The sequence below is a fragment of the Vanellus vanellus genome, assembly GCF_965231255.1.
Source record: "Vanellus vanellus genome assembly, chromosome: 1".
Taxonomy (NCBI): Eukaryota; Metazoa; Chordata; class Aves; order Charadriiformes; family Charadriidae; genus Vanellus; species Vanellus vanellus.
The window spans coordinates 7,098,063-7,116,931 of NC_138905.1; the positions used below are offsets into that span (position 1 = coordinate 7,098,063).

The window sequence follows — 18,869 nt, forward strand, 5'->3', positions numbered from 1 at the left end:
GAGTGCATTTCTTTAGTAGCACGCTGTAACTAGCACATCACACTTGCTTCATATCCAATCTTATTTCCCATAAAGCATATACAAGGCTCGCAAAGGGTTCTCCTACTTCCTTATCAATGAAAAAACTTGGGGAAAACACCTGGGCATCTTAGTGACACTGCTTGCAGATAAACTATGCTAGACAGAGGCAGGAAGCAGCAGTGCGAAACAGGCTTCTTTATGCAGCTTCACCTTAAGACAATCAAACTATCCAGATGAATAACATCTTACCTACCTATTACAAGAGCCAAGATAGAGGGAATTGTACATGCCCTAGTGACTCAGTCCCAATTTTGGCAGGCAGAAGACTGTTCTCCATGTCCTCTCTGTAGCTGAAGAGAATTTAAAATCATGCCAAGTTTCAACCAACAATTGCTTGTGGCCCGGACAAGAAGTGACTGAAGTACATCACTCTACCCAATATTATAGTCAGGCATTTTAATCCATTATTTTAACTACACCAGTTCTAAAAGAACTGAAACAGAAGTGAAGAGAACTGAAACATCCTTCATTCACAGTAGATTTATCCTTGAACTTGATCTGTTAGGTTTCACCGGACAACACACAGGTAATCTGGCCTTGCTATACCATCTTATAGGACCACTGAATATACAGCATTAAACAAAAAGACAAATCAAGAGTTAGTTCTCCAAAACAGATGTTCCACTTAATGACTGATGCATCAAAAAAAACACCAAAAAAGCCCCACCCAAGAACCTCACAGTGATCTTCACATAAATATTGTTTCTTTTAGTTTATTTTAATGCACGGGAAATAAATAAATATTGAAATGTCACTAACGGTGACTCATTAGCCTTTGCTCTAAAAAAGAAGTACCTTCCTACCACATAGTTAAAGTAAAGACTACAGACACTTTTGTCACTGCTTCCGGCACAGAATAGAGTATGCTGGGGGGAGGAAGTGGGGAGGAAATAAAAAGCAAAGCTGACACTTTTCAGTTTGTACCTAATATTTTCAAGGCAAACTATAAACCTAATTTTTCCTCTTTCATCCCCCAAGACCGACCCTGATGTCCTTCAAAGACTTTTACAGTAACTTGATGTAACTTAAGGGGAAAAAAAAAAAAAAAAAAAAAAAAAAGAGGAAGCTAAAACCTTGTCTAATTTTTACAACCAGATACAAAGCATTATGAAATACAACCACTCTGAAGCATGCAAGGCAAGCAGGGTCTGTACAACAGCCTGGACAAAAAGTATGGCTGTAGCACAGCATCACTGATAGGAACAGAGAGCTACAAGTTGACAAGCTTCACTTCCAAAAAGTAAGTTTGGGGGAGGGCAAGGAAGGAGGGTTATGTCATTATAGCATTCATACAACTCAGAAATAGTAGCATCACAAAATAATATTCCTCATATAATACTGTACAAAACTCTACTAACAGAAAAAAAAAAAAAAAGAGAAGGAAAAAGCTTTATATTGAATGCAACAGAACACATTCTGGTGGAAGACTTATTTCCCTATGTCTAAAAATTCTGGGAAGTCTGACTCCTGCTCAAAAGAGCTCTGAGTGAGCCTTTCAGCACTCTACCATGGAATTAGGCAGGTTTTCAAAGAGCTTTTCAAGGGTAAAACAGAAAGACTGCATTCAAGAATCCTCTCCTATGGCAAACCAAATGCTTTATTAAAACAAAGTGCCCTTTTATATTAGTGATCTATTAGATTAATGACTGCACTGGCCAAAAGCACTGGAGATTCTACAGCATGTATGCCTTCCATTCCAGACAATAATTATGTCACACAGAATAAAACAGGAGGAAAAGGAAAAGAAAAAAAAAAAAAAAAAAAAAGACAAAAGAAAAATAAACTACAACACACCAGCTTCTCAAACCAGCCTGGAAGACCTGCACAGCTTTTTGCTCACTTCAGAAATTTTGAGCAGGATATGTACAGACATACCAATAGCCTTGAAAATATTCCAGTGCTATCTTGTCAGTCTCCCACATTATTTTAAGAACTAAAATCTCTTACTTATAGAGGGTTCTTTTGCAATGAGAGATTAAATGAACCTTATAATCATATGATTGATAGGATATCACCTAAGTGCGGCTACTTTGTTTACACAAACATCTGCAACCACCCTTCAAACACTGAAACGACAACAGATTGGATAGTTTAAGTAAAGAAAAGATCTTAAATTTAAACAAAAACGGAGCCAGTAATCCTGCTGGGACTACTTGCATAACCCCACTTATGGCAACAACCCCAAATATTTTCCATCTGTGCTACAAATCAAAGAAGTTGTTTCCTATCAAAAAGTGGGTAAAGAATGTCAGAGTAGTTTTTCTTGAAACACAGTCAATTTAGCCTAAAATAACCAGATATCTTGTAAATCGGGTGTTTTGTTTCTTGAATATGAACATAAATAATTAACATAACATAAAATGAGGCTGAAGCTCACTTATTTTTCTTATCTGTGACAAAGTTACACTAATGAGCAGCAACAGCTTCACTTTTCCAACACAGTGGTGCATATTATTCAATCATTTGTACAGAAAGGGAGAACATGACTCACAACAGGCAAGGAAAGACCTCTAAATACCTCACTTAACACTGCTGTTGGAAAAGGTCTTCTCCAGCCCATTTCTAATCCTCATCTGACTCATCTGTTTTGTGAATTCTCTAATTCAATAGGAAATTCTAACACCACTAGCGAGCCTAATATTGCAGCCTCTAGAAAGTCCTCTCCGCAGTAACTAGAACATTGTTCTGTGGCTACATAGTACCTTATGCAAAGAGGGGGGGTGCCTGCCCAAACATCTCCATTTATAGCTCTCTCTTTTCATCTGTATTTAGCTGTGAGTTTCTGCATCCTTGCCCCTTTGGAATGTACTTGAACACCACCCTCAACTTATCACAGGATGAATAGGATCCCAGAAATATGAATTGCTTGCATAGTGGTGGATACTTGATACTCACTCCAGAGAACAAGGTTACAGTGTTCTTTTCTACTTACTCCTTCTGCTGCAGGAGTACCAAGGATACACAAAAAAGGCATTATTGTGCAATGTTCCATATAAAGGAGTACAGAGATAGGCCCAAAGACTGAGACATAAGGAAAAAAATAAACTGTAATGGGAGAGTATTATGTCAAAGGGATGTGCTTCTGTGTATACCAATTTGTTGTAATAATTCAGCAGTCTTTACTGGCCATCAATCAAAACAGTGACAGCCAGAAAAATTTAGAAAGAGAAATCACTCCCTCTACTTATACTCACATAAATAAAAGAACTGTTATATATTTTAAGTATATAATTTAGAATATAAATAGACAATTACATAAAAATATATAGCAAAAATGTAACATGTAAGGCATTTTAAAATATATATAAATTATTAATAGAAACATATTTGTATAATCTTTGCCCTTTTGGACACAGAATTAGAGTGTCATAAAATAAATAATTTGCAAATAATCCAACCTTAATTTTCATTGCAAACATAACAGAAGGAACATGAAGTGCAAGGACATATTCAGGGAGCAATAAGTCTGTATACAAAAAGACTGGTCCTCCAAGAACATTCATGATGGTAACTTTGCGCCACAACCCTCCTGTCAGTTCAAAACTAACAATAGTTTCCTGCCAGTGCCAACATCTTGGTTTACAAACAGAAGTTACATTGGTTTAAATGTAAGTGTCATGTTGCACTCACTTATTTAGAGAATCCCCATCAATCTGACCATCAATTTAAACCCACAGGGAGAAAGCCCAGCTGAAAGAAGATAACTTTGAAGTTCCCTTTATGGAAAAAAAAAAAAAAAATTAAAAAAGAAAACACCCCACTTTATAAAATTGTTTAATAAACATATTTAAATATATGCAAGGGGCTTTAAAACATTTAGCTTTACTACACATTATTAAATAATTTAAATGAAACAGCAAATACTAAGCACTAAGCAATACCTGTTTGTTCACAAAGCTTTACAGAAAGTGAAACTACTGAACTTGAATCTATCACCTGGAAGCACAGTTTCTGAATGTGTTAAATACATTTTTGGTAGCTGCAACCTCCTGCAAAGCTTAAGAAAAGAAAGCGACTGCACTTCAATCTATGGAGATAGAAGACTTATTTTGCTCAGCTAAAAAAAAAAAAAAAAAAAAAAAAAAAAAAGAGACAAAACAAAACTCTAAAGTGTTTGCCTTCCTCTTCACTCTAAAAATAAAGCCTACATACAAGGAAAGCCACAACTTACCAGTCCTAAATATGCTAAAGTGTTTAGAAATAAAGGAAGAATAATGAAAAATTTTTAAACAGGTTTTTAAGTGCAGATGAATTCCAAAAATATTTAATTTATGTTCTGATATATTTAAATACCTATACTATCAGCAAAAAAAGTTCTGAGGTCTCAGAAGTTGCATCATGTCAACTGAATAAATAAGAAGAAATCCAACATCATAAAATGTGAATATTGAGGAAACCAAGGAAGCTTATACTAACGTGCCTACCTTTCCTCAATGTGACACATCACTTCTGTGCATGTAAAGTATTTGGGTTTATATTTTATTGCGACTAATGCCCCCTCTGTATTTAGAGGAGCAGTTTAATTACAGCATTGGTGAAAAACTGGGTCATGGAAGATCTGATTAGTCTTCTGGAGATGTCTCTCCTCACAATTACTACATCCCTAAACAACTTAAACTATAGTTCCATACACACTTCAAGCAAGGGGAAAACAGCACCACCACTTGAAAGGACAGTCTCGCCCACCGACCACTTATTCTCACCCCTGTGCTTCTGTCTCTGCATTACAGCAGCACAGCCATTTACACAGCTATGTAGTGAACAGCTTAGGGAGCCCAACCAATTCAAATCAACCTGATTAATGCTCCTGCATTCTTCCTTGTGCAGGAATTCAGACAGGGAAAGTACACCACCACCCCTATTGGGGGGGGCAACATTTTAAGGGGGTCATGAAATTTTAAAGACCCTCAGTTCAGCCTTGGCTCCTACAGGCCAGACCTTTCTAATGAAACTCAACTTCATCCAAAGCTTTCCACAAGTCCATACAAATTTCTGTAACTCATTAACTCTGACCTCTGAACCTGCATTTTAAGTCAGAAAACTATCTCCATCAGGCATGCTGATAGCCTCCCTCCAGTACCAGCTGCACTATACTGAGGGGACAGCCAGCAGATACAGCATTAACTAGCAGTACCTGAAGAAAGCAGAAGTGAAAAGTTAAGAAAACACAGAAGAGTACCAGTGAAGCAAGATCAAGAATGGGAAGTGCTTCTCCTGACTGCTAGGTTCAGGAGCCAACCAACTATTTTTCATGTTTCATCCTCCCACTACAAAAAAAAAGTTACTACACTACTACTTCTGATCCAAGCACTCATGTGTCACTACAGTTATGTACAGTGGTAAATTCCCCTGACAGTTTCAAGAAAAAAAAAAAACAGAGCAAACAAGATAAATACTAATGTTATCAGTGAAGTAATTTTTATGAGGTCGTTAATATACAGTAGCTTACTATTTTAAGTATCTTGTAGGTTTCATTCTTTTCCAGATACTCGAACTGCAGGGGGGGGGGGGTATTATTATTAAACTCTTAAAATATTTTAAATGTATCCCAAGTCTCCAAACTAACCTTTTTCAAATCTGCATTATGGCTCTATTTCCTACAATTCTTATCATTCAGGTTTTCCATAAAGATGACCTAGGAGACAACAGCTTCTTCCATATTTCTCAAGCCACTGTATTTCCAAAGATTAGAAGATAATTGTGCTGTGAAATCAGAAGAACAATCGCTAAAGAAAACACTTCACATACTGCATCTTCAAGCCCGTATTTTATGAATGGGTTTTCATGGTTCAGAAATAAAACAAAAACTTAGCATGTAACATAATAATCTGATATCCTTTAGGTAATCATTGTTATATGTCATTATAAAGATATTTTAGCTTACGTCTAAGCTTTCCTTCCCCAGCATGCAGTTTTATGTATGAATCAGAACTTAAGTCTTTTTCCTTTATTTCAATCTCAGCTCACTGAAAAGAACTGATGACTACAAAGCCTCTTAAACTACATCAATCACCTTTGTAACTATTTGCAACACTTTACTCCAAAATACACAACATGCACAGTCACCTTACACTTTGTGTAAACCACAAAAAATTGTTCATTTCCCAGCATTTATTTTACCAGCAGTTTCACTTGGTCCTCAGTTCACTACAAATTCATTCTGGCATACAAGAAAGGGAGGTTGAAGGTGAAGGGCAAGAACTGAGCCAGCCTTAACCAAACAGATGTTTATTAGCCTAGGAAGCTTTATAAAAGCCCAGAACACACTTTTCTCAGTTGCAAGCATAGGAATAACAACACACACTCACTAAAGCATTGCATCTTTATCTATTAAGGCTGACCTTAACATTTGCTTTAATTCCCAAGTTTATTGCTCATGAACAGAGAAACTGACAGCCAGAACTATTTCTTTACACACACTACAAGAACTCAAAAAGAATGGAAAAAAATTAATTTTTTTTTTTAGAAATCACAAAACCCTAAGGTTCCTCTGAGAACACAAACTAGAAAGCCAGCTGTAATGAGGGGTCAAGATAAATAACCAACCATCAAACAGAAGCAGCCTTTAATCACACCATTGTGGTCTTGATTTGAACCGGTGAGGCAAAAAGTTTCCCACCTTATTACCAGGCCACACTGACCTTTTTCAAAATATAAGATTACATTGCATCGCATCTCTCCAAACACACAAAATGCACTCCTACCCTCAGTCAATCAGAAAGATAACCTGAAGAGATGACACTGAAGCACAATGAATAGAAGGTTAACTTCCCAACAGCAAGCAGTGTTAAGTTTTTAGGGTGTGCGAAACAAAACTAAAAGCAGAAAGACAAAGCTAGGAAAGAATGATTCTGTACAATTTGACAGCAGAATAATAAAAAAAACTTGCAAAGTCAGCACCATATCCTATATATTGGGGGGGGATGAAGATGTCAGCAGCTTGTTGCAACAGTATGTACTAACATTTTGTTTAATTGTTGGCAAACTGAGTTCCTTGCAGTAGCTCAAATAAATTCATTAGACTGACCTTTCTCCAAAGGAGAAAGCAGAGGAAAACTCCCAAACATAAAAAGCACAGTCTATAATCATAACAACTTATCATGACACTACACATTTTCTGGCAGCTAAATGTCAATTACTGGAGAAAACATAGAAAATTAAACAACTACTTCTGTGGTGTGACATTCTAGGCAGGTTACATACAGCCAAGATTTCCCTGACAAGTTATCTTTAAACACAAAATAAATCAAGATCAATCTAACTTAGCTACACCGTACACTCTTATGCACCCTTCAAGCATGTGACCTCACTGTCCTATGGAGCATGCAATGGTAAAATATAATTTGAAATACGGATTTGTCTTATCCTTATTTATGAAAACATTTATAAAGGCATTCCACAGAAATAAAATAAAAGACTGACTCAGTTTTAACACCTTTGCAGATTCTTGGTATTACTCCACAACTAAAAGCACCTATCATGAATGGTGGACTTTGCAATTCTGTCAACACTCTTCCCCAATATTGGAGAAGATCCTATACAACAGGATCTAAAGCGCTTACCTACACACTTGATAACTATTAAGAGTTATACAACAGCAGTAGTCCCCCTATTTACTTTCAAAAAAATTTTAACTGATCATTTGCTTAAAAATAAGCTTGTGTGCACTTCTTAAGTACCAAGATATTACAAATTTACTTCTACAAGCTGTTTCTAATAATATAATATGCTGTATGTAGCAGACTGCTAAAATGACAAATATGATACAGGTAAAAATTGCTTTTTAAGCTAATGAATAAGGTTGGCAGAAAACCAAATAGATATCAACTGCCTGTGAATTTAGGGCAGATATTAGAAAAGGGATTTAATCATTTTAGGACTGAGATTCTAGAACACTCCTTCACAAACAGCAATGGCAACATATATAGCGTCAAGCATATCACAAGAAAATAACAAGTAGGATTCTGTAATGTAGCCTGCACATAACAGCATTCCAATTTTTTTAACCAAGAAGTTATTAGCCTTCACAAAACTGATGTTCCCACATTTTAGATCATCAGATTTTCAGTTTGAATTACACTAGGGGATGCACAAGTTTGGAACACGAGAGACTCCCTGTTACTTTTAACACATCTAGCTATTCTAGGTGCCCACAGATTTTGTGAATAAGCTTACACGTACAGAAGTATGTGAATAAATGCATCTTCATAAGATGTTAAATACCTTATAGACTGAGGTATTTAGTAGAGAGGAGCCTAAAACTATATAGTACATGCTTATAGTTCAAGTTTCTCCAGAGTAAACCATGAACTAAGAAATCCAACACCAGCTGAACATAAACATCTAATCTTCTCTAAACCATATTTTCAAAAAAAGCAGCATTTTCTGTTGTGTCCTTGAAGACCATCACTTAGCATGGACTTAAATGCCTAATCTACCACAGGAATGTGGTGTCCTGCAAAGCAGAGGTTGTATTTTGAATAACATTATTATTAACCACCACAAAAAGTACTGCGAAAGTGTTATCTTTCATTTGAATAAGGGTTTTCATTCTTGCCAATATAAAGCTAAACTCTCCAGTCTGGAATCATGTCATAATCTCACCAAAACCAATGGCTCTAGTCATGATAATATTTGTTGTACTCAAACCAACAACATCACAGCAGCACTTTGGTGAGTCACACTTAACACAGCAACTATGATTCAAAAGGTTAAAAGACTTACAGGTATTTGTTATGTTTAAGACTACACATTAGGCAATGACAGTACATGAGATGCTCTATAAAACAAATGAAGATTAATATAGCAGCATTTGACAAATCAGGATATTCAGGTTGTCATCTATGCAATACAGCAAATACTTTAAATGTCAGAAAGTAAATAAGTGTGAACAGCAATATAAAAGAGAACATATATAATTCTATATAAATACCAAAACAGTTCCATCTACACTGAGCATGAACCCTAGAGCTCAGCAATTCTTTCAGTCCTTTTTCTGGTGTAGTTTTTGTTTTGCTGCATTTAGCAAGCATTTCCTCCATCCTTCTTTTTTTCTTCCAGATGACAAGAACAGTCATTTTTCATTTAGTCTGACAAGAAATTTAACTAACAATTTCCTTCACTTGCTTCCTCCCAGAAAATCAAATGGTCTTATTTTACTAACGTAGGATATAATTATCCTATGAATTAGATGCTCGTTCTTCAACAGATTCAGTACAGCTGTGTTCAAACTAAGCTACATTATAAATACAGTCCCTGTGCATATTAAGTTATATCCTTATTTCTACATGATGTAAGGTTAGGTAATGCAGAATTATATTAACAAGTCTCACATCCACAAAACTTACAAAAGACCTTTAAATACTCAAAACGGTTCACTAAAAAGAGATTACCTTACCCATCAGATATGGCCTAAAACAAAACTTCTGAGTCTTTCATCTATTTTTTCACCAAAAATGATCATAAGTCACAGTTTTCTATGGCTCAGATCTTTTCAATGCACGCCAAAATTCCTTTGGGATCAGACCTCTATACCGGAATTTGAGTAATACACTTATTTTTTTCCTATAAAATGAAGTCCATTCATTTTATGTCGGATTTTTACCAGCTATTTTAATTTACTGGACTGTCACATATTTTGGAGTTCTTTGCAAACCCCAGACATTTCCCCCTCAGACTTATATGTTTTATTTATACTGAAAAAACAAACATCAGCTTGTTACAAAACTCACCTTCTTGAAAATGATACCAGACTACCAACACAGAAGTTTTACAGAGCATTCATTGATCAAAAAATTGCAGATTAAGAACAGTATCTGCCAAATCTCAGCTTTATTTGGTTATTTTAAAGGACTGAAGAGCCAAAACTCAGTTATGGACATTTTTGAGGAAGAACCACCTTCCAAAACCCACTACAGAAGCACATTTCTTCTAACCCGCAAACTAAGGGTTTCTTTTTTCTTTAAGAAAGAAATCTACTCACTCATGACTGGAAACTTCTTTGCATATAACCCAAGACAGGTCTTGAAGCAAGGTATCTTGTTGGAGAAGGTTTCTCAGAGGTATACATGTCCTGATGATGGTAGAAAAATAAAGAGACAAATCATTTTTCAACTTCAAATAACTAGAATAAATGTTTATATACATAAACCACCTTTCCTACTGTCTTTTCATCCTTCTTGTTAAAAGAAAGGAATACAAATATATTCGTTATGACTGAGGAACTTTACTGCTTATGGATATATTATCCAATGGAGTACTTTCTTCTACCATTCATATTATAAAGCTGTGCGCATGTACTCGTTCATATAACTGCTCCCAGAAGACAAACATTCTTAAGAAGTTAAACGTACAAAACTACAATATGGATATAGTAACTGAAAATACCATCAAAGTAGTAATTTCCTTCAGCAACCTCAGCTAGCACGAAGATACTCCAAGAACTACAAGTAAGTTTACTAAATAAGCATGGGTTGGCACTAGCATCCAACACTGTCTCCTCAGAAACAAAACCTGAAAAAGTTACCATTTCCAGCAACCATAAACTATCAGAGCAGTCAATTCATAATCAAAATGAAAAAAAGATAACTAAGTGGGACAGATACGGATTCACTAACAATATGCCTGGCTCTCCCTGAAGTGAAATATAGAGGATGATCTCCAACAATGACAGCACAGCAAGTACATTTTGGAAAATTTATTATATAATCTCCATCCTGCTGCTAAAAGCAAGTTTATACAAGTCTGATAGAACAGTTAAACAAAAGTAACTTCACCTCACAGCTGACATGAAAAGAAAAAAAATCAAACATATCTATTAAACTATAAGGAGTTTTCCTCAAATACCTGCACAAATAGTTTCTGTAAATTAAGGAATATTACGCGATTTACTTCCTCTTTTCAGAGCCAATTGGAACTTGCTGAATCTGACCACCTGTGCTAATCCAGCCAGATAATTTCTTGTGCTGACTCAGATTTAAAGTCTCAACTCTCCTGATCTTTTAACATTGAAAAAAATAAAATACAGAAAGACAAAAGAAGAGATCTAATTTTTGAAAAAGTATTGAGTTCATGTAACATTTACAGATTTCCAGCACACGCCAAAGAAGTAAAGGAACTATCACAGGACTGGATTCACATCACAAGAGGGCTCCTATATCAATTGCTAAAATCGGTTTCATAAAAAATGAAAAAAAAAAACACCACAAAAACCACACCCACCAACACCCACACACCCAAAACCACCCAAACACCACAAAGGATTCAACTGGCAAAAGGACACCTTCAGTAATGCTGTAGACTGAAAACTACAACCAACTTTTTTTGCATTGAAAAAGTAATGCAGGCAAGAGGCTTAACAGGGGAAGAAAATGGTATCATGCTGAAAAAATACATTTGCAAACATTATAAAAAAACCACAGATGAACACAAAGCCATTAGATGGTGCAATCACTGAAGAAGAACAGTTTGAATTGCAGGTCCTGTCAATTCTCTATGAATGGCTGCTAAATTAAACATTTAAGCATACACAGCCTAATGAAAGATAAAGTGTCTAGTTAAAACATATCATTAGAAGTGCAGTCTTGTCAGCTTCCTTTTGATTACTGATGTCAAAATTAGCAAATATAACTTCCATGACATTTAATTATTTACTGGCCTAATTACAGCTATTATGGTAAGAACATCAAATGAGTTAGACGTCCCTCAACCCAGGTCCAAAGCACTTTTGACCAGAGCTCCATAATACCTTTGGGCCCAGATTGTTCTTCAATCTTATGCAGAGTCAACTGGAAGACTGGAGTTTCCCATTCAACTTGATTTTCCAAAGGTATAGTCTCACCTTAAGTTTTGTAAATATGCACTAACAATCCTTTGCCTCAGAGACATCACATTACATGACATTTATTGTGTGTATGTACAGGAAAAGGCTGCTCATTAGGAAAAAACAAAACATCAATTCTGAAAAGCACTTAAAGCTAATAATAGTATTATTATGCACCATATCATTTATAAAAATCTAGTCACATAACACTAAGGAAATGAGAAGGAGAGAATATAGCAGTATATACTACCTAAAAACACGTGTTGTAACCATGAAAAGTGAATGTTTCAGTATACCACAGCAACTTGAACTCTGACTTCAGCTACAAAACGTTACTCCTGTCTTGCCTTCTGTGTCTAAATATTTTGCTTAGCTACTGCTTATATCTGTTTACTAACCAAGATAGACTTCTGGTCAAATTCAGTTTTTGTTCTTTGAACTAACGCTGTGTATGTGCTTTACAAAGTCTCCCTTGTTCACAACTTTACAATTTTGCTGAAGGCATTTACTTGGGCTCTTTGAAAGTGCATAAGTCCCTAAAAAAGGAAAGTTCATCTTTTATCTGTAATTTCAAGTCTAGCAATAGCAATCAGTATTGGAAAGTCAGGAAAAATTAACACTGCCAAATATCAGAAAGTCTGTACTTTCTACTGCATTACAACATTGAAGCTTTTCCTAAAGATGTGTGTTAGAAACTAAATGGTTATCACTTAGCTCTCTCGGTCAACAACCTGATTTATTTCAATACTTGTAGGGTTCTCTTCTGCACGCAAACACTACCAACTATTACACAACAGAGGACAGAAAGACTACCACTTATTGAGTGTCCTGCTGAAAGATACTATCTTGGAAAAAATGCCTTTTTATTCAAAATAGTACCTGATGTCCTTTAGGCTTTCCCTTGCAATTAACACAGCTATAAAAAAAACCCACATACACACACCTTTGATCCTTCTCTTTTTCTGAAGAGCTAACCCTTGTATTACATCCCATATTTCCTCCTCTAACACACATCTACTAGCCCTTTGTGGTATTCACCTTAAGTAGTTGTGAAACTATCAGCATTTTGACTTCGATTTGAAAGGTATACCTGACACGAGAAAAGCTCTGTACAACTTCAAATTCAAGCACACTAATAATACATTCAATTATCTGTTTCCACACCTAGTGCCAGGTTCCTTTTTTATCCTGGTTTTTTACTCTGTTTCAGGATAATTAATGTAAGGCAGACTGCAAGTAAATTATAGCATACTATAATCCTATGCACTATGATGCTTATCCAAAGAAAAGATTTTCCTTTCAGTTGACAAAGATTCAGGTCTCATCTGCGTGTATGGTATTGTAGTATCTGGTTAAGTTAGATGCTAAGGAGTTAACATTAAGGATTTATATCCCCAGTTCCCAAGAACCAGAAATCACAAGAGCAGCGTGCAACTGCTCTGTTTAAACATACACCAAGACAAAATAGTCTGAAAAGAGCCTGCCTGCCACAAAGCATTATTTTACTGTCATTTACTTTCTTCTTTAAACCAAAAAGTTATGCCCCCTTAAAGAAAACAGATACAGGGATTTCAGAAGCACAAGTTTTATAGATAGCTGGCTGGCAAACCATTAAGTCTGAAATTATTGGTTTCCTTGCTGTATAATCAGAGGGCAAAGGAACAGATGGTTAAAAGGCAGTTCTACTAAATACTTATTTTACACCACAACCAAGTTGAATTCACTTCAAAGTTATAATCAGTTACAACAGAAGTTAGAAAAAAGCAAAACTAAGCCACTTAAGAGCACGGCTATTAAAAAGAACATAATAAAAAATCCTAATATAGCAGCAAGCTTCTGAGCATCCCAGCTCAGTAAAACGCCCAAGATCGCACAAATGTAAAATTCGCAACAAAGTAAGACTACTACTGTTTAAGAATCTACACAAGATCATTGAGTGGCCACAAATGAGGAAGCACCTAGAAGTACAAATGAAACAAGCACAATGACACACCCTCCTCTTTGTTCATAGCAGGAATATTTACACTACAAAGCGTTGAAGCAAATTGCTTTTAGTTTCAGGCAGTGCTGATTGGCCGCCGTATTTAATGTACACACGCCTAGCAGAGTTTGAGTTTCGACTGTCACACAGCAGCTCTAGATTGCAGGGTACGCACCAAGCAAAATAACCATGGAGAACAATTACTTAATAGAAGTATCCTAATGTAACTGATCCTCCACAAAATACATTTGTTTTGAACAAGGCAGATGCACACCCGCTTTCATTCCACTGTAATTCAGTGAAAGCTAAAAACTAGCTACGCTCATAGCCAGCTTTCTGTGCAGCTGTCTGCTCCAAACAGAAAACAGCACAAAGAAAGTTATTCTCCAGTAAACACGGGCAAACGACTGGTACAGGAGTTTGGCGACAGTGTTTTAAGTCACCACTTGACCCTCATTCAGCTGGCAGTTCACTGGCTTCGGTGGTTTCCTACAGGCAACCATCCACACCACGGAAAGAACCTGAAACATCTGATAATTGGCTGTTTTGCTGATAGTCCCAGCAGAGACTAAGGGAGGGCTGTGGAGACTGAAGTCTGTCGGTGGCGCAGCCTGTGGGAAGCGGGCAGGGCTGCGGACCCTCCTGTACCAGGCCACGACGCTCCCAGCCTGGTACTTTTCACCACAGACCTGAAGTATCACAAAAAGCAGAGGAGGGAGCAAGTACAGAAAGCCGCAGCGCCAGAAAGTCACGTTAAAACAAGGGCTCGGCCATGCAAAATCTCCCTGCTCCCGACAGGGGTTGATGTTACAGCCTCCCACCGTGACAGAACTGGGGGGGGACCCTCAGAAAGGCCCCAAGGGGTGTCCGACCCACAGCCGTGACCCCCTCAGACAGCACCACCACCGCCGCCACCCCCTCCACAGACTCCCTTGCCTCAGCCCCTGCCCCGCTCTGACGGCGGCGGCCCAAGGGCCACCGCAGCTCCCCACTCCCCTGAGGGGAGCGCACCCCTCACCACGCTGCTGGGGGGAGCGGAGGGGGTGGTCGTCCCCTTCCCCCGGGGCGGCCCCCCCCACCGCCGCCACACCTCACTCAAGCCTTACAATGGGACCCAGGGGCTCCTCCTCCAGGGCTTCCCTCGGGCTCCCCCGCACACTCGCCTCAGCTGCCTCCCGCACCGCGGCGGCCCCCCAGAACCCTCCCACACACACCCCTCCTCCCCCCAAGCAGAAATAGTAGGGACCCTCCAAACACACACACCCCTCCGCTGGGAATGGAACAGGCTGGAGCACCCCAGTACCCTCCGGGAGCCGGCTCCCGCCTCTTCCACCTCCCCAGCCCTGCGGGTGGTGAACACAGCCCCGGCACCCCCTCCACCCCCCTCGGGGGAGGATGGTATTGCCCGCCTCCCCTCAGCTCTCTAGGAACTGGGTCCCACCCCGCCCGTTTCAATGGAAAGAGCCGGTCCCCATGTCTGTCCCGTCCCCCCCCCGGGCCCCGGCAATGGAAGGGTCCAGCCGGCCACCCCGGGGGCCGCACAATGGCCGGACGTCCCGGCTCGCCCCTACCTTTGCTCGGCTTCCTCCTCCTTTCCGGGGCCTCCGTCCGCCTCCTCCCCAGCGGCACTTCCCCGCTTGCTGCCCCGGGACCGGCGGCCTCCAACCAGGAAGTGCCCCGGTGTGACACCGGCGGCCGCCGCTATGGAAACCCTCCCCGCCCCCGTCCCTCCCCCGCCGCCGGCGCCGTCCCACAGGCCTGACCCGCCGCCGCCGCCATCTTGGACTCACAACGAGGCGCGGAGGTTCCCGACCCGGCCGCGCTCTTTGCTCCCGCCGCCGCCATCTTGGGAGCCGTCCCTCACCGAGGCCGGAGCTGCTCTGGCGGCCGTAGGGGTGGGCGCCCGGCCAGACTCAGGCGTTTGGCCCCCAGGGCCAAGCCCTGCTGCCACCCACAACCAGCTCAGGCATCTGCCTGGCCAGTGGCCCGGGAGCCGCAGGCTGAGGTACCTGGCAGGGGCAGGCATCCTGTGGAAAAACGAGGGGGGAAAAAACACAAAGCAGGCCTTGTGCCCTTCAGATTTATGTTGGCCACTAGGCTGTGCTGTGTAAACTACCAAGACTACTCATTTTGAAAACCTCATTCTGCCTTTTTTTGGGGGGGGTTTTCTCTGGCAAGCTAGCGGCGTTGTATATTGGAGGGTTGAAGTACAGCTTTATGGGTGAACTTCACAGGCTTGTGTGTGAAAATACATAATGCCAGGATAGGCCGGGTTGCCCATTCCAGCTCTGCTGGCATCGTGCTCGCTTCACAAGAGGGACAACTTTGATCCCAGCCCTGCCTCTTCCATAAGCAGACTCTTCCCACTCCCTATGTGAAAATTACTTATGCATATACATCCCTGTGCTTTGCATGGGGCAGTAAACTGACTTACAAACAAAAGTGGAAAGGAAGAAGCATAGGAATGTGACAAACAGCTGCTTGGGACTATTAGACATCTCAAATGCCACAGTGGTGTCGTGACCAGAAGGGGTGAGCTTGGTTTAAAAAGAAAACCACTGCGGTTAAGAGGAATTTGAAGTAGCAATAAAATATGATGTTGCATTAGAAGCAAGATTAAAATAAACAGTAGTTAAAATGTACTACCAAAAGACATCCAGTAATGGTACAAAAACAGGGCAATGTTCAGTAAATGTTTTGGGTGTTTTAAACAATCCTGTGTTTGTGTAATAATTATATTTAAATACTTCCTATTCAAATAGTAACCAAGGAATTTAATATAATCTACTAAAGAGAAACTCTTTAGAATAAGCAGTTCCAGACAACTCGCACTATGAGTTGTGGGGCTCTCAACTTCCAATATTAATTTTTACTAAATCTTGTAATACAAGGGCATTTCATGACAATTTGGAGAAAGCACTGCACCATTATTCCAGGGTAGCTTAGATTAGTTGAATAATTACCAACTGGTTCGCCAAAGATCAGTAAATCTTCTCCATAGATCTTTTCATTTTTAATGGGCTTTCTGTCCTTGGAAAGCTGAAGTGTAGGATGTATCTGAAATATGAAATTGGGGTGTTTTCCTAAATCAGAATTTTAGATTCTTGTTAACCTGACATGGAAAATCCACATGGCAGTACGTCTCACAGCCTGAGAATATAGCAAATCTACATAGCTGTGTATGAGCATGGTTGCATATGACATTCATTTTAGGTAGGAGAAAATGGCTAAAGGCAGTAAGACATAGCAGCTCAGATCGCTTTTGTCTAAATGTTTCCTCTCTTGTGCACAGAAAGTGTAACAGAAAACAGAAATTATTTATTGCTTTGCAATACATTTCAGAAAGTAGTTGTAACTAGACTGTCAGTATGCCATAAATCCCAAGAGGGATACTGCGATTGGATCTAACTCCTTCCAATTTCAAGTCCTAATTGTCTTTTTAAAAATTTTAGAAGGTGTTGGAATATAAAAACATACTTAGCTTTCTTCCAGCTAGGGATTTGTTTCCTCCCAAAATGGCTAATTAGTTAAGATAAATGTCTTCCACAGGGAGCTCTCTATTTGATCTGAACCATCTCGTCTCTATTTCGTACATTCTCTATCATAATTTTTGTTTCCCCATATGCTCATTGTTTCCTGTTGCACTACTATAACTAGGATGTGGAACAGTTCTAAAATCACAGCTTTCCACGTGGCTGACAGTGATATCATACTTGTTTTATCACTACTCCCACGTACAAATCCTGCAATATCATTTCTACCAACACTTCCACTTTTTATTACAGTTCTTAGTCTAAGAAAGCATATGCAATCATTTTTATTCATAATGCTTAAAGATCTACATGCGAGGACATAGAGGAGACATTGCCTGTGTCTCTGCTGTCTTTGCAGGAGCATGCCCTGGGAAGCAGACAAATCTCAGTATGCTTCTCGCCAGTCTTTGACCACTGTTACATCTACACTGCCCCCAAAACTACTCCTTTATGTCACCTGCCAGCTGACCCCATACTGCTCGGCTTCATGCGATGCCCAGGATGAGCAGTGTGGGTTACATGGCAGAAAATTGCCAGTGTAAAGTCCACCTCCTCTTTAAATGGCAAAGCTGCAGTTTGCTTGCCGAGTGTGAACTTGAACTGGAGAGTTGTGAAGCACACTTGGATTTCTGTTGGGCATCCCATTTACGATACACCCTTGACCTTTCATTAAATTACATTCTGATCTGGTAATATTTGTTGATGTTAGGGAATGTTCAGTGATTTACATCAAAAGGTGGTCTGTGTTTAATTCAGGTGTTGTAGTAGCCACCTACAGTTGTGACTGGAGATACAGAAGTGAACACCTCGCAAACTAATGCTTCATCTCGTCAAGCCTGTACTTAGGGTATGCCACATCAAGATGCTGAGCACTCAGCATGGCCACTGACATTATTTGGCAGCAATATTACAAAGCCAGAGACAAAAGAACAGAGTATTAACCCTCCTTTTTAAAGTATCCTGTTCCCTGTAACATTGCAATCCTTCCTACTGGACTTCAAAGGACTACAAGAATTCATATTGCAAAAATTATGAGATTTTCATCAGCAATTATTTCTCAATGTGCTTTGCCCTTTGTTTTTTTTAGCTATGAATCTTATGAAACCCATTCTCTTCAATAAAAAAGCTTTTTAAAAAATTAAGCAGAACACAAAGCATATGTGCAGAATTATATGAGCTAACTGCAACATCTCATGGAAATAAATTTGTCTGTCTTCAAGTCCTGTTTACAGTCTGCCCTTACAGTATTGACGGGCTTCCTAGCTGAATCCACCCTGTGAGATTTGAATCTTGCCATGGGACAAGGGAATGAATTTGATGACCCTTCAACACCGCTTCTTGAGCTTCTTTCTTCCCAGGTCTTCAGCAGCGCTCAGCGCTGCACAGCTGTGTGTGTACTGGTGCATATGTCTTTTGCCATCAGCTGCCTCAACAAGTCCTTGATGGAGCTGTA

At 39.3% G+C, this 18,869-nt stretch overlaps 1 protein-coding gene across 1 annotated transcript in view; it reads right to left on the bottom strand.

Moving 5' to 3' along the window:
• Positions 1 to 15,522, bottom strand: part of USP6NL (USP6 N-terminal like) — a 126,768-nt gene extending 111,246 nt beyond the window's left edge. Inside the window, exons 1-2 of the mRNA XM_082498341.1 lie at positions 15,455 to 15,522; positions 10,064 to 10,153 (exon numbers count right to left, since the gene is read on the bottom strand). Coding sequence (XP_082354467.1) covers positions 10,064 to 10,067 — 4 coding nt within the window. The 5' untranslated portion in view covers positions 10,068 to 10,153; positions 15,455 to 15,522. The remainder of the gene's footprint in view (positions 1 to 10,063; positions 10,154 to 15,454) is intronic.
• Positions 15,523 to 18,869: the final 3,347 nt, after the last annotated feature.